Source organism: Cryptomeria japonica, chromosome 10 (assembly GCF_030272615.1).
Source record: "Cryptomeria japonica chromosome 10, Sugi_1.0, whole genome shotgun sequence".
Lineage (NCBI taxonomy): Eukaryota > Viridiplantae > Streptophyta > Pinopsida > Cupressales > Cupressaceae > Cryptomeria > Cryptomeria japonica.
Window position 1 is genome coordinate 504,337,725 of NC_081414.1, and position 14,997 is coordinate 504,352,721.

General features: G+C 34.6%; 1 protein-coding gene across 5 annotated transcripts in view; it reads right to left on the reverse strand.

Annotated features, from left to right (window-relative positions):
* The window catches only part of LOC131039422 (protein SWEETIE), a 326,474-nt gene that overhangs the window by 232,479 nt on the left and 78,998 nt on the right, over positions 1-14,997 (reverse strand). For all 5 annotated transcript variants that reach the window (XM_057972185.2, XM_057972184.2, XM_057972183.2 and 2 more), the window contains exons 7-11: positions 7,974-8,038; positions 3,158-3,262; positions 2,600-2,689; positions 2,260-2,340; positions 1,839-1,907 (exon numbers count right to left, since the gene is read on the reverse strand). In XM_057972185.2, the coding sequence (XP_057828168.2) occupies positions 1,839-1,907; positions 2,260-2,340; positions 2,600-2,689; positions 3,158-3,262; positions 7,974-8,038 (410 nt within the window). The remainder of the gene's footprint in view (positions 1-1,838; positions 1,908-2,259; positions 2,341-2,599; positions 2,690-3,157; positions 3,263-7,973; positions 8,039-14,997) is intronic.

The following is a 14,997-nucleotide window of genomic DNA, read 5'->3' on the forward strand; positions in this document are numbered from 1 at the left end:
TTTGGGGGGGGGACTGCCAGTTGACTGGTTGACCACCCAGAGGACTGGGGAGCGGAGCAGGAGCCCTTACGTGCATTTTCAGTTGATTGGAGACAGTCTTCTAACTTTTAGGAGAATCCCTATTTTCTAGGACACTGTCAATTCACCTGCTATATTTAGACACCGCCAATATGGCACGTTCATCATCAGTTATTAGTTTGGGGGAGGCTAAGTGATGGAACTTGAATAAAATTAAATATTAAATTTTTGACTTTAATATTTAATAAAAATGAAGTTAATTGATTATAATATCACTCTATAAAAAATTTAATAAAGTGTCATAAAAGACCCCAGGGCACGCCTCCCTAGATAGATATAATTTTGCTTTAAAAGGGGGCCACTTTATTAATGATGAATAAGACCCTTATTGGATCGAACTTCTCTAATAGAGGAGATTTTATTAATAAAATGCAAGTTATGACTTTAATAAAGGAAACCCTTAAGTGGTTTGCTTTAGGGTTTGGAGGCTATTAAAGTAACAAGTTGGGCATTCTTTATTCATTCATTCAATCATTTTTACATCAACTATTTTGGAATTGATCTCTGCAAATGGTTTTCAGCAGCAGACCAGCCTTCAAGGAACGAAAACTCCTTGGGGATCAATGAATTGGACACAAACCCAGTTCATAATTGTGGGGAATTCATAAAAGATTCCTATTTCTGCTTCAATTGAGAGTACTATCAGCATATTCAGACCTATATCAGCAGATTCAGACTTTACCTTGCAGATTGAAGAGGGTTTGGAAATCCCCAAAGGTTTCCGTACCATCCTTGGGCCAGCCATACCCTTTTCTTGCTGGCCGTACCACTTGCAAGCCTCTAGGTGCACAAATTAGACCATACATCTTAGTAGAGGGTTGGGAATTGGATTATTCTTCATTTTCCTCACTTTCCAGCAAAGATTTGATGCATTCTTCAGGCTACAGATGGCAAATGGGGTTCATATCAGTCATTCATTAAGGAAAACTTAGTATATTCAATAATCTTGCCTGCAGGCCAGGCACAAATCTTAGCAGTTTCAGAATATTTGTTTTTGTTAATTATAGTTGGTGCAAATAAACTCCATTGGAGTCATTGGACATCCTCGGACGCTCATCCATTGTGTTCTTTTCAAGATTATTCAATAAACCCCCTTTCCTGGAGGCATTGGACTCTTGGCATGCTCATTGTGCTTTGGTGAAATAGATTTCTTGATTTTGAAAGTTATTTTATTTCTGTCTCAAAAATCAGAATTCTGAAATTAACATACAGTCAATTATATTCTTGCATTTTGCTTTCAAAAGTGATGGTTTATTAGCAATTATTCATGATTAAACCGTCTGCAAACTACTGATAACAAATCCAAGCAAAAAACCCTCAAAAAATCTGTCTTAAAACCATACAGCACCATAAGAATCAGAAAAAATTCAGTATAACTTGGCTGAGGATCTTTCAGTGTGCTCACAGGTCTGGACCTCCATCAAAAAAGAAAAGGAACCGCATTTAATTTGACCTATGCAATACACTTTCCTCTTCTAAAATTTTCAGCCAGAAACCATTTTTCCTAAGCTTTACTGCATTTATGAAAATGTGTATGTCAATGAATCTCAAAGAACAGACAAATACTTCTTATGTCTCACACACCATAAAAAGGGCTAAAACCAGTTTAAAAATAAGTTTCCAATTCCTGACAGCTTTTCTGAAATGGAACTCATTAAGTGTCTGACAAAAATGGGGAAAATATCTTTGTGATTAAGTGAAATAAAGAAATAACCCAATAAGAAGTGTTGCTTGCAAGATGAAACAATGATCAAACTTACAGGAAGTGAAGAGTTTGACAGTGTTTCAACCAAAGAGTTATCGAGAATCTCCTTTGAATCCAATGACACCTGAATCAGAAACAAGAGAAGTTCTCAAAACTCGTAGCAAAATGTAGTATAAAATAGGCAATAAAGTCTGGAATATAAACAAAAGCGTTTGTCCAAGCCTCACACCTTCATGTAATTTGCATCCATCCCTATGTTTTTACATGTAATGTGCAAAGAATTTAAATGATAAAAACAGAGCCACTGTCAAAGAAGTCCACTAGTACAAGAGTTTATTACCACAGAATATGACACATGTATTTTCTGCTTCACTGTTAAATGGATTTTGTGAAGTACATGACATAATAGATTTCATACGTTAACCATGGATGCATAAACATATATAAAAATGGGGAAAAGTTATGATAAGACAAACCTCACCCAGAGTGGTTAACAAATGGGAGAGAGTCCGCAGTGTAACTACAAGCATCGAAGGACTTGTATCCGGTAGGCAAAGCTGCATTGTGTAGCAATGCATGTCATCAGAATTAATGCACTCCATATCAAAATTATCAATCAATGTTTTGCTAAAATCATTGACTGTAATTGACATTTTATATAAAATCATTGAAGGCATCAATTGCAGTCAAGTGTCAACTAGAAACAATATAAAAAAATGTATCTTTCAGATTTCATACAATAAATTCTCTTCACTACTTAATATTCAGCTAAGATAATGAAGATGAGTTATATTGGGATTATAAAAAAAGGGTAACCTGTTTTGCCAAAAGGATCATAAACTCCTTCTGAGTTGGTTCACTCATCTGTTCTACAATACCAACTCGAAGAATATACAGTACACATGCCTGTAGAAACCAAAAAGCATTAAAAAATAAGAAGCCTCTGATTGTGTATATATTTCCTCTGATTTTAAAAATCTATCTAAAAGAAAACATGCAAAAAGAAACTTGATGTCAGTAAAATTTTACACTATCTGTAGTAATCTAACAGAAAATAGAAGTAGAGGTAGAATAGAATTAATGTTCTGCATAGGTCTTCTCAAATGTTTCAATAGATTAAAGAAAAAGAACTAGACCTTTCCATGTCTGTACACAACCAGCAATTGTACCTAAAGTTTGTATTATGCTGTAAATAATCAAATGGCCTAGAAATAATGCTTGTGAAAACATCCAAGCATCAAAACTAACCTACATATTTGCAAATTATTTAGTGAACGAAACTTAACATTCCACAGACTAGTCTCCTAACCAATCAAGAACATCTCTAGTACAGAAAATAAAAAATAAAAGATCAAAATAATTAGCAGCAGCGACCTGTGCTTGTGCATCAATAACCGAATTTCCATGGAGCATATCCATGGCTTGCAATGCAAAGTTTTGCAACTCTGTATCACTATGTTGATATCTCAAATGTGTTCCCTGCAAAATAGTGTTCAAAACACAAATCAATTATGATGTAAAATGCAATTGCTATTAACAATCCAAATGTATTTTTGTCAACCATCTTGATTGCCCAGCATGCATTAATAGAACAAGCATAACATAAATACTACATTCATGCAGTAGATTCTGGAATAAAGTATAGAGCCAAAATGCATGATAAGTATGCACAATGAAACAATGGGCAGGAGGATTGAAAAACATAACCATTAAAGCACAATAAATGGAGTATTATCCATGAATTAATTATACATGCATGGGCTAGAAATAAAGATCAGCGAGACATAGTTACAAAATTAATAAGGGTGACTGAGATCCAAAGAATGGTGCCAGAATTCCAAAATAATTAACTAAAAAGTAAAAGCATGCACCCCCACAAAATCTAGGTGATTGTTAGCATTTTAATTTGTCCATTTCAAGACGATTAAAACCAGAACAGCATGTGACTCTCCTCAAATATGCAGGGAAAACTACCTGATCTAGTCTACTCCTAATATATAAAGCTATAAACAAGCTCACTACTTATGCACACTGTATAATTTATCATTTGAGGTTTTGTATGAAAGTAAAAAAACTTGAAAACAAACTTGACCTTTCTTTTTTATTTTGGTGGTTGGAGCACCAGAGTTGCGATGTTCTTATCTTGCTGTGAGGATTTTCTATTTATGCAGTGAACTATAACATGGTATAACACAAATGCTTTCCACTGGTTGAAACGATGATCAATAGTTCACATCAACAGCTTGATAGATTTGAATGATGAGAACCACATTAATAACAGCAATGAACGAAGCATGAGATTGAAGTTGAACAATAACTTACATGCATACAAATCTACTTTGAAGGATAGAAGACAAATGTTATGCAAAGTTAAACATGGACCTTCTTTATTACTAACTTGTCAAACTCACACAATTACAACACAATGACCTTAGCTTGAAAGAAAACTAGCACAATACATGTCTAGCATAAACTCCACTTACAATCTATGTGCTCAAAACATTTATTTACAAGATCTCAAAAGTAACTTTAAAGGGAAAAATAAGAATAAAATAATTCCAAAAATGTATTGCTTTCAGTCAAAATTAATCCCCATATCCTAAGTTAGGGAAATAAAGCTATTGACAAACAATTAGTTCTAAACTAAATAGAAAACTACAGTTAACCATAAATAGGCTCTCACTTTTGCTAAAATATAATTAAAGGCCCCAAAGTAGATAAGAAATCAAAAATGGCTATTTATGAATCATTAATTTATATTTCAATGTCTGAATTTGAATTGTCTAAATGATCTAGAGACTCTCTTAAGCAGGCACACTATCCTTTTCCCTTGCCAATCATACTTTGTGTAATGTCCCCATTTTTATGCCATCCTGTTCTATGAGCATAGGCCAATTTTCAAGGTTTTCCATAGGTTTCCTAATCAACTGGGAGGGTTCCAGTGTTCTTGGTAAGCTCACTTGTTAGTTTCAGTGGGTTTCAACAGTGGTTGCTATTTATAGTAAGTACTTGCATGCCACCAATCTTTCTAGGCTTTTAAGGGTTGTTCTTTTTGGACATTGCAGAACACTAACATTTATAGTAAGTAATAATATGGCATCAATCTTTCTGGGTTATTTTGGGTTTGTTTTCTTTGGTTCTCTGAGAACACTACTATTTATAGTATGTGGTCATTCTAGCACCGAGCATCATTCTTTGCCACTAGTAATGTCTGAGCATATTTGGTTTCAGTTTCCGATGCTTTGGTGGGCCTTTTTGCAATGTGCTTGTGTAATGCCTCTCTTATTTGCAGTTTTGAGGTGTGTATATCTCAGTGATGTTCTGGCTTTGTGCCTGGATGTGCATGGATGGCAAGTGTGTGTTGCTTTGAATGCTATTTCTGTGTTATGTTTAAGTGTGTTTATGGTGCTCTTTTTGACTCATGATGTATTTGGATCATTGTTCATTGTTGTCATTGCATTGAGATGCCTGTGAGTATATTATTGTGCTTGAGTGTTTGCCTGAACCTGATGTGCTATTGGGTGATGATATTTCATATGATGTGTGAAATGACTTAATGTTAATTGTACTTCAATTTAATTTTGTTCAAGATGTTTGCTAAAGATGAATTTAATGTGATTGTGGCATTGATATACACGTTGAGATGAAATAATAATGAGATAATTGATTTATTATGTTAAGGTATTAATGTTGGTGTTAAAATTAAATGATACTGTGCTTTAAATCGGTATATGCAATTAAATGATATATGTTATACTTGACCCCGTTCGGGAAATTGTATGTGCTTCAGCTATTTATATATATGCACAAGTACCCTTGATGTGTGTTGAGTTGTTGCAGGTACGAGTATCAACTTCACCTGGCTACACAAGTTTGAGCATAACCCAACGATGGTTATGAGATGTCACATTGGCCTATCATGTTAACCCTAAACTCGTTATACTCAATTAACGTACGATTTCCTATGTTATGACAATGTTAAACCCCAGACACCATGTTGGTAATGTTCCGGAAAATCCTACTCCCCTATGTGATCGACCCATGAAGATTTGCATTTTTTGTTATATTTAATGTTGAAATGAGTTATATGGGTTTTTAAAGTTATTTAATGTTTAAGGATTTAATTGTGCCATATTTGTACTCATTTTGATTGCATTTGTTTAATGGGGTTAAATTTGGATCTTTGGGAATTTAACTTTTAATTATTAAATTATTTAATGTTGAAATGATTTTTGGTGGTTTAATGGTTATTTAATGTTTTGAGAATATTTTTATGGGGATTCTTTAAGCTCATTTTAATATGCATTTCAATGGGGTGAATTAATGAATGTGGAAATTAAATTTTTATTTTATTATTTTTTTTTATTATTATTATTTTATTATTTTATTTCAAAAAGCAAATTTGGTTTTTATATGGGTAAAGTGCTCATTTTCTATAGCTTATCTTTTGGGAATTTTGGAGTGCAAAAACCCTCCGTAAGTGTGGATTTTCCAATAGTGATTGTGGAGTGGATTATGGGAGGAATTTTGTGGGTATTGTAGCATTAGAATAGGATTGTGACAAAGATCTTTCTGCTCCAAGGATTTGAGGATTCGTTTTGAGTTTTTGGCGTTCTTCAACTTTCCATTTTGGTACAAATTGAGGTTTGTACCTCATCTTTCTAATTTGTCAATCTTTTAAATTCTAGTTGTTTGTAGTTGATTCTATGGATCATATGCAGCATTTTATTTATGCAAATCATTTCATTTCATTGTGTGTTCAATTTGTTACGAGGAAATTGCGAAAATTTCCATTTTTTAAATGTTACCATGCCAAAATTTAATTTGAATGGGTAATTTGATGATTTTATTATGAAGGGAGGTGTTGGGCACCTAAATTTGAAAAGAGTGTTCTTAGATTTTTTATCTTTGAATATTGAAATTTTATGGTTTTGAAGCTATTTTCATGGTAGAAAACACTGCTCACCTGATTTTTGATCAAAGTGGGAATTTATTTAAAAGTTGTATTCTTGTGAAATTTTGGTGGGATGTTATGTGAAATGATGGATTTAGTTTATGAGTTTCGACATGGGATTGATTTGGTATCCATTGTGTATGTTTATTGTGTTTTGAGCAATTGTGAGTATTTGATTATTAGTGGTAGAATGTGAAATTTGATTTATTTGAATATAAATTTGATTTTGATTTTTCGTGTTCATTGGAATGTGATGAGCCTAGGGTAGCTAGTAGAGTCAATGATGGGGGTAGCTTGTGGTTCAATTGAATCATTATGAGACAGCCTCGCGTAGTGGCAGTGACTCGGACTTCAATTTTTGATGAAGTGTTAGGAGATGCGTGCATATTTCTATATTTTTGACATTTTGTAGTTGAAACTTGCAGCCTTTGGGTATTTTGTTCTGATTTTTATATAATTTATGTGCATATTGCCGATGAATGCAAATAAATTTTTTTAAACTTAATTTAGTTGTCATTTTGTATGAAATGAAAATCTCAATTGAAATCTAATATTGTGTGTTAAGGTTTTATGATGTATATGATGATTGCCTTATCAATGCTATCATATGAATATTTGAAAGTTTCTATACTTTTTAAATTTATAATAAAACATAATTAAAAACTCATAATTATCAACACATGATTATCAATAAGGCTAAGTCAGGTCTAGATATCAGAAAAAAGAAACAAAAGTCCCCAAAAAATGGCTCCCTCTCATCCCCATCCCCAAAACATTGCCGCCCGTCCCGGAAATTCAAGTTCACATAGGTTGCGTTAGATTATTTTCTACAGTGGATAGCCTTACATAAAATACAGAATCTCTTCTCTAGTGCAAAGGTGTTGAATCACCTTGTGCCTTAGACTAAGAAAGAAAAGCATAGGTTTTTAATTTGAATTCGTGTGTATTGCATACTTGAAATCTTTAGATTTAAAGTCAAAAGGAGTTTCCCCTTCTAATTGGGAGAACAGTTTAATACACACTGTTCTGTTTTGCGTCAGATTGAAAGGTATATTGATCTCCAAAAGTGACCAAAAGTACATCAGTGGAACTCAAAAACTACATTTCATTTTATTATGAAGAACTAAAGTAAAGGGTCCCTAAAATTTAAAATAGTAACTAAGAACATTATATAAAAGCTATAATCCAGGCAACATAAATCAGAAGAATCAAAAGGAAAAGTTGCAGACTGCATACCTCTAGAAATGACACCCAAGCCATTGTCAGACCAACACGCAAATCTTTATGTCGTGGTCCAGTTGCTGCACATAAAAGAAACAAATTACTAGAAGCATAAACTTAAACAAATTCAAACAATTATTTGGTTATAGTGATGCCAAATCAACTATTACATAATTTTACTGGATCACTTTATGCATCGGCAATATACACAATTATAAATTTCTCAAATAATATGAGTCTATCCTAGAGAAAATATAAGAAACTTCAGTAATCCATTTAAATTAATAATGAATACCAAATACATAAGAAAAAAAAGATATCGAATCCCAAACAGATCAGTATTCAGACTATAATTTGTGTCAACAATAAGCACAATATTACTATAATATCTAGCAAGTACAAAAACATATTCATACTATTAAAAGGGGAAATCTGACAAAAGTAGTGAGGACTACATCTTATACATGTTTCAGATTAAACGAAAACTGCTTAGCATCTCTTCCCGGTTCTATTAGTCTAATTTAGCATAGTAAATTAAAATTGGTTTCGTGAATTTTTCCCATTCATGAAATCTCTCATCCTATACCACAACTGTATTTTTTCCAGAATAGCCAGAAAAAACTTGACCCATCTCCGAGACTGCTCAGACAAGCATGCTGAATGAGCCAAATTTAGTAGAAAAAACCCTGAAAGATTGTGAAGTATATTTCCTATTCACCATAGTTTCCTGTGACCAAGAAGAAGTGAATTGACATGGCTGGACTATGAAAATGTGAAAGATTCACTACTAGTCTTGTATGGTAGCCATCACTAAACATTAAGGCTGTGTAGCCAGCCTTTTATGATTCTCAAAGTGTATTTCATGCTCCTGCATTGCCTTCATAGATCTCTTATTTGCCTCCTTACTCATGAGCCATTCCCTAATGGTGCCCATCTTTTGTCCTAATGCTCCATCCATTGCACTTGATGTTCCTGATAGACCAAGAGTTGCAAGAAAAAATTTCCAAACAGGGTTTTGGAAGGCAATTTCCAAAAAACTGCTGAGTGGGGCTCTAGAAAGTACTTTTTGGTTCAAATTGTCAGGCAGAAGAAATGCTTGAAGAAGATGATTGTAGGATGTTTGAACAATTGGAGATATAAGGTAAAGATCTGTGAATTCGGGAAAAGAAGTTACTAAATTTGGCTAGGAACTGGACTTGATATGAGGTTTAGGTATCATGGGTGAGAACTGGACCCAATCATTGTTTTCCCAAGGGAACTGGAGAAGATGTAAGCATGAAGATCTGTGAGAAACAATGTGTAACGTAAGGCTCCTTGAAGCTCGAGAGTTATTGGGTTGCTTAATAGGTACTCAAAGCACAGTGGATATCTCTTTATCGTTCTATCTTGATCATGGTTCTTATCCCCTCTGCTCTTGTTGAGATGGTCTGGTGGATCTGAACTAATAATTACCCTCATAAGGTTACACCTTTTGAACTTTTCTTTATCTCATAAAGCTGAAGTTTCCAAGAGCCTAATTGACATATATATTTGCAGAAATGGAGATTCTTTTTATAGCCAACTTCATTTATCTTAAGCTCCTTCTAGATGCCATGAAAATGATTTGATTGGGATGTCACTCATGTACCAATAAGTGGGGAAAATCTATCTAATTGGCCACAAAGATACAGACTTCTGTGACTTGCTTTCAATTAATGTTGGAGGACTTAAAACAATATTACACCTACTGAAGATATTTATGGCATCTGAATCTGAGGTTGTTGGCTTCTGTAGTTGAAATGTAACAACATACAAGACCTTGCCATTGGACAGATCAGCAAAGGCCTCTGTCTTAGGGTTTGTAGGATCCCTGCTGTCATCGATGTACATAAACTGCTGACTTGCTTCCAATTAATGTTGGAGGACTTAAAAACAATATTACACCTACTGTAGTTGCTTATGGTCTATTAATCTGAGGTGGTTGGCTCCTGTGATTGAAATGTAACAACATACAAGAGCTTGCTGTTGGATAGATTAGCAATGGCCTTTGTCTTAGACTCTTAGTGTTTGTTGCATCCCTGCTGTCATCCATGTGCATAAACTGGCTAGCATTACTCCAAAAATTGCCTCCCTAGATTTCTGTCATCTAGCCTTTTTAATCCATTGATATGAGTTAGTTTGTTGAGACTTCCTGCCTTCAAAGGAAAAAATTGATCAGTCATTATCACATGAATCAGTTGGTGACAGTTACGAAGCACAGATGTCTATAATCTGCCACATGTTGGAGAAGCCTATGATATCATCATCAACACTGTAGCAGTACCATCATTGTAAAACTGAAAGCTAGATAATTTTTCTCCTAGAGCAACAATCAAAATGAGAAAACTGAAAACTAGACAGTTTTGTCCTCAAATATCAATGGACATTTGATATATTTTTCCTTTGAGCTTTACCTCAGTCATCATTTTGATGAATAGCTCCCTTGAGATTACATAAAGCAAGGGGAAAAAGGTGTCACCTTGTCAGCTACTCCTAGTAGAGACAAAACAGAAATCTATTCAAAATTACAGCAAAAGAAAAGCGGCATATCCCTCTCTAAGGCCACTGTTACACCTGTCATTATTGCTTGAATTGAACTTGACCATTTGCAGTTGTTACATGATTATTTCAAATTCAACAAATACAACACTATAATTATAATGATTTAGTTCATTGTTGTTCTGATTTCCATTTGTATACAGTTATCTGTTATGATACAGATGCTGCTGGTGTTGACCTATGGATGTGGTTGAAAATGATGAAGAACAGGTGTGGTAATGGGTAGATGATCATAGGAAGTGATAGAAGGGTGCATCACCCTGATCTGGCACCAGGGTGGCTACAGACTACCATCAACCCCTTGTCACATGTACATGTGCATGTTTTGTTGGTTATCTCAACTTGGTTTGCGGTCATAGTGATCTTGTTTCTATCTCAATATACAGGTGTAGATGTCATGTGTTTGTTGATTTGATCATTATTGTTGCTGTTTTCCTTGATTGATGCCAGTCCCTGTGTATTGGTGGATCATAGATTGTTATATGTATCCTGATTATAAGATTAAGTTTAGATTTTTTTTTAAAGGATCTAGGAAACTGTTGGTGTATGTTTTATCATATACCGAACATCAGAATAGAATGTCCCATGACACTCTATCCTCTCTTGGAAAACCACCACTTATGTTAAGATTGCGAGAAGATCATATGGCGATTCCAAGGTTTCTTTTGTCAGGTCTTGAAGTGTGGATAAGCTCAATGGGCGTTGTGATATGTTGGTAATACACAAAGGGACTTACGCTTGGCTCGTTCAATTCACAATGGAGATTTATCGTTTGGGTTCGGATCATGGACTTCAAGAAAATAAAAAAGAGATAAGGTTAAGAAATTCTAATCTATTCCTAAGAATTCAAGAGACGATATTGACTAGGTGACTCCAATAAACAACACTTTGCTTCACCATGCTTACGACAACTATACAAAGTGAGTGCAATCTTCAAGGGATGTGCTTATGATTTTCATACTTATGAATAATACCAACAATTGAACAATATTACTCAAAGTAGAAGTTAAACCTTCACAAAATAAGCTCAGACTAACTTTACACAATGAACAGAAATCATCTGTTCATCAAAAGTATGAACGGAAATTCACCATAAATCAATACTTATCAAATCTTGCATTCTTCTAACATACATGAAATAAAATCTAAACTATGATGAGGGATAAGAACCATGCCAACTCCAAAATAAAAGAGGTAATCACCATCAATTCGAACAATGCATTACTTATTACTTTGGCAATTGTATGCAACAATTTACTTATCTCAACATGTTTTGCAACATGCTCTCATAATTTACAAATGAGGGGTGAGCTCAATTTATAGGCTTCCCAATTACAATTCAATGGTTAAGATTGATTTCCAATCAACGGTCGAGATTAAAACAACCTAACAAGTTTCCCAAAATAGATCAAATATCTGTCGAATGAGAGACAAGTGGCACAAGATGCTATCTTTTAGGATTGCACCCCCTTCTTCTGCTGAGAGGTAGTGTGTTCAATGAACCTAGACATGTTGACTTGAATTCCCCAATTTGTGCCAAAAAATTTGCCCCTATATGGAAATTTGTCTGGAATACTCTTCTTGCCGCCAATTTATGTTGCACGTGGGAGCTTGTCTTTGACTCTTCAGAAATGAAATCCCTCAAGAAATCTGGAATTTCTTTCCATACTTTCGCCAAGTCTGAAGACTTTTCCTTCTTGATGCCTAGAGACTCTTTCAGGTGCCTTGAATTTGGAGAAGAATTTGATTCATTTTCTTCTCTTGTCAAATTTATTTCTTCCTGGCATGGCAGACTTGGATTTAGTCCAGCCAACCTTTGTTTATGCTTTAATCTTTCTTCCACGCCTTGGCATGCTTCATGTCCATTTGTTTGCCCTTGGACTTGGAATGTTCTTGGACAATCATCCTTCAATTTGCCTTAATCTATTTTATGCCTCGGAAAGAGTTCGGACAATCATCTCCTTGTGTTTGGTGGATTTGAAAAAGTTTGGACAGTCATGAGCCTTCTTGTCTTTGGCAGATTTGGAAATATGATCAAACAATTTGTTTTCCAATTTTCCTTGATCTTGATTTATGGCGATCTTGGAAAAATACATGCCATCCTTATGCTTGCTTAGCAAATTTCCTCTTGGCAAGGTGGAATTTACACATCCTTGGACAAGTTTCAATTTGTGTCTTATTTTATTGGACAAACCTTGGCTAATCTTTTCCTTCCAAGGCGAACTTGGATTGCCGTTTCTTCATGGATCAGATTTGGAGGTCTGATCACTAGGCTTTATTTATTCTTTCCATGTCATGTGCTTGGAAGATCATTCTCCAAGCCTTCTCTTTTTATTATCCAACCTGATTGCTTGGAAGTTTAGACAGTTTGTTTTGCTTTATTCCTCAGCGACTTCAGATAACATTCTTCCTTAATCCTGGTAGGGCAAACTTTCTTGAATCTTGGACGTGAATGATTTGTTCTTGGAAGATCATTAGTCATTCCTTCTCAGGCAGACTTAGAAGACAAGAGATGTTCTTCTTTGTAGGCGAATTGGAATATGCTAAGTGTTAAGGAATCTAGATCAGAGATAGAGAAACAATAGTCTGAAAATTATATATAGAAGAACAAAATTTTGATGAGATTTCCAATATAAATAAATTATGTCAGTTAATCTTTGATATTATCGACTGCTTACTGGATCATGAGATTTCCACTGTAATTGATATCGATCACCAGCAAGCATCGAAGTCGGGTATATGTATGGATGTGAAAAGTCATGTCCACGTAGAGGCCATAGAGTCATGACTCTTCGTATTGCAAGAGTCACCGTTTAGTTATGCATTAAAACACTTAACAGTGCTCGGGTTTAACGATGCTTAGACTTCGACAGTCACTATATATTGTTTACTTTAATCCGAATGAGGCTACATTCTTAACACTACCTCTTAGCAAAAGAGGATTGAATTAAGTTTAAGGAACCACACACACACATATATATATATTCATTTGGCATGATCGTATACATTCAATCAGTAATGTTTACTAGTGAAATTTTTCATATCTTAGAGAGATATAAATTATCTGATATCTAGCACTCAAGGACAACAACTACATGAAGTCTTATCAAATAACATCCTTGATCCTAGTGACAACTGCAAAATTGTCATTATCAAAGATACAACAATTTTAGTATCATGATATCCGGCACATTCTAGGACAGCAAATTAATCTAGTCAATCATGATATGATTGTTATCATAATTTCCAACACATTTCGGAACAACACTTAATGACAACAAATCAATAACTCAACATAACAAATTTAGTATCAAGATTTCCGGCACATTCTAGGACAGCAACTTAATGTAGTCAATCTTGATAACAGATCAGGCTATTGTGGAGGTCGTCACCTTACAATAGTGATCTAACACATACATCTCATGGAAGATCGTCACCTTTCATGACATAACACATGCATGCAATATTGCATACAAAATATTCATGAATATATCAAATTACATATGACTACGACTCAATTTCAATTATAATTTAGTCATACCAAGTTTACCTCTAAAGTACTCCACTTTCAACTTTGCAAGAGCTTTGGTGAATATGTCGGCACTTTGCTCTTCAGTGCTGATGTAGGTCAATTTGATAACATCTCTTTCTACCATATCTCTTATGTAATGGTAAGGGATTTCTATATGCTTGGATCGATTGTGAAAAAATGGATTTACAAAAAGTTTGATGCAGCTTTGATTATCACAGTGAATCACAGTGGGGTTCAGGGGCTTCCCAAATAGTCCAACTAGCAATTTCCTTAACCACACTGCTTCACGAGCTCCCATGGAGGCAACCATATATTTGGCTTCAGTGGAACTCTGAGCAACTGCTAACTGTTTTCTACTAAACCACGATATCATAGCCGATCCAAGACTAAACCAACACCCCGTTGTACTTTTACGATCAATGGAACTACCTACCCAGTCGGAATTAGAGTACCCTTAGAGTTGTATCTCAACATTTTTATACTTCAGGCCAAGTTCAATAGTACCACGCAAGTATCTCAGAATATGCTTAGCAGCCATTAGATGAATCTTCTTGGGTTCGCACATGAGTTGACTTAACACATTAGTAGCATAACAAATATCAGGGCGAGTGTTTACCAGGTACATAAGGGATCCAATAATTTGTCTATAGTATGTAGGATCTGTAGATTCTGAAACTACTGCTTCACTTTTGAGCTTATGAAGATTTGTTTCCATTGGAATAGATAGAGGTTTACAATCTATCATACCAAATTTGGTCAGGATATCAGTGGTGTATTTTCCTTGATTTAGGAAAATATAATTCTCTTTTTGCCATACTTCTAGACCCAAAAAATAGTGTAGTAGACCTAGATCCTTCATATCGAATTCAGCCACAAGATCTTGTTTGCATTTTGCAATGAGATGATCTTCTCCTGTTATCAACAAGTCAT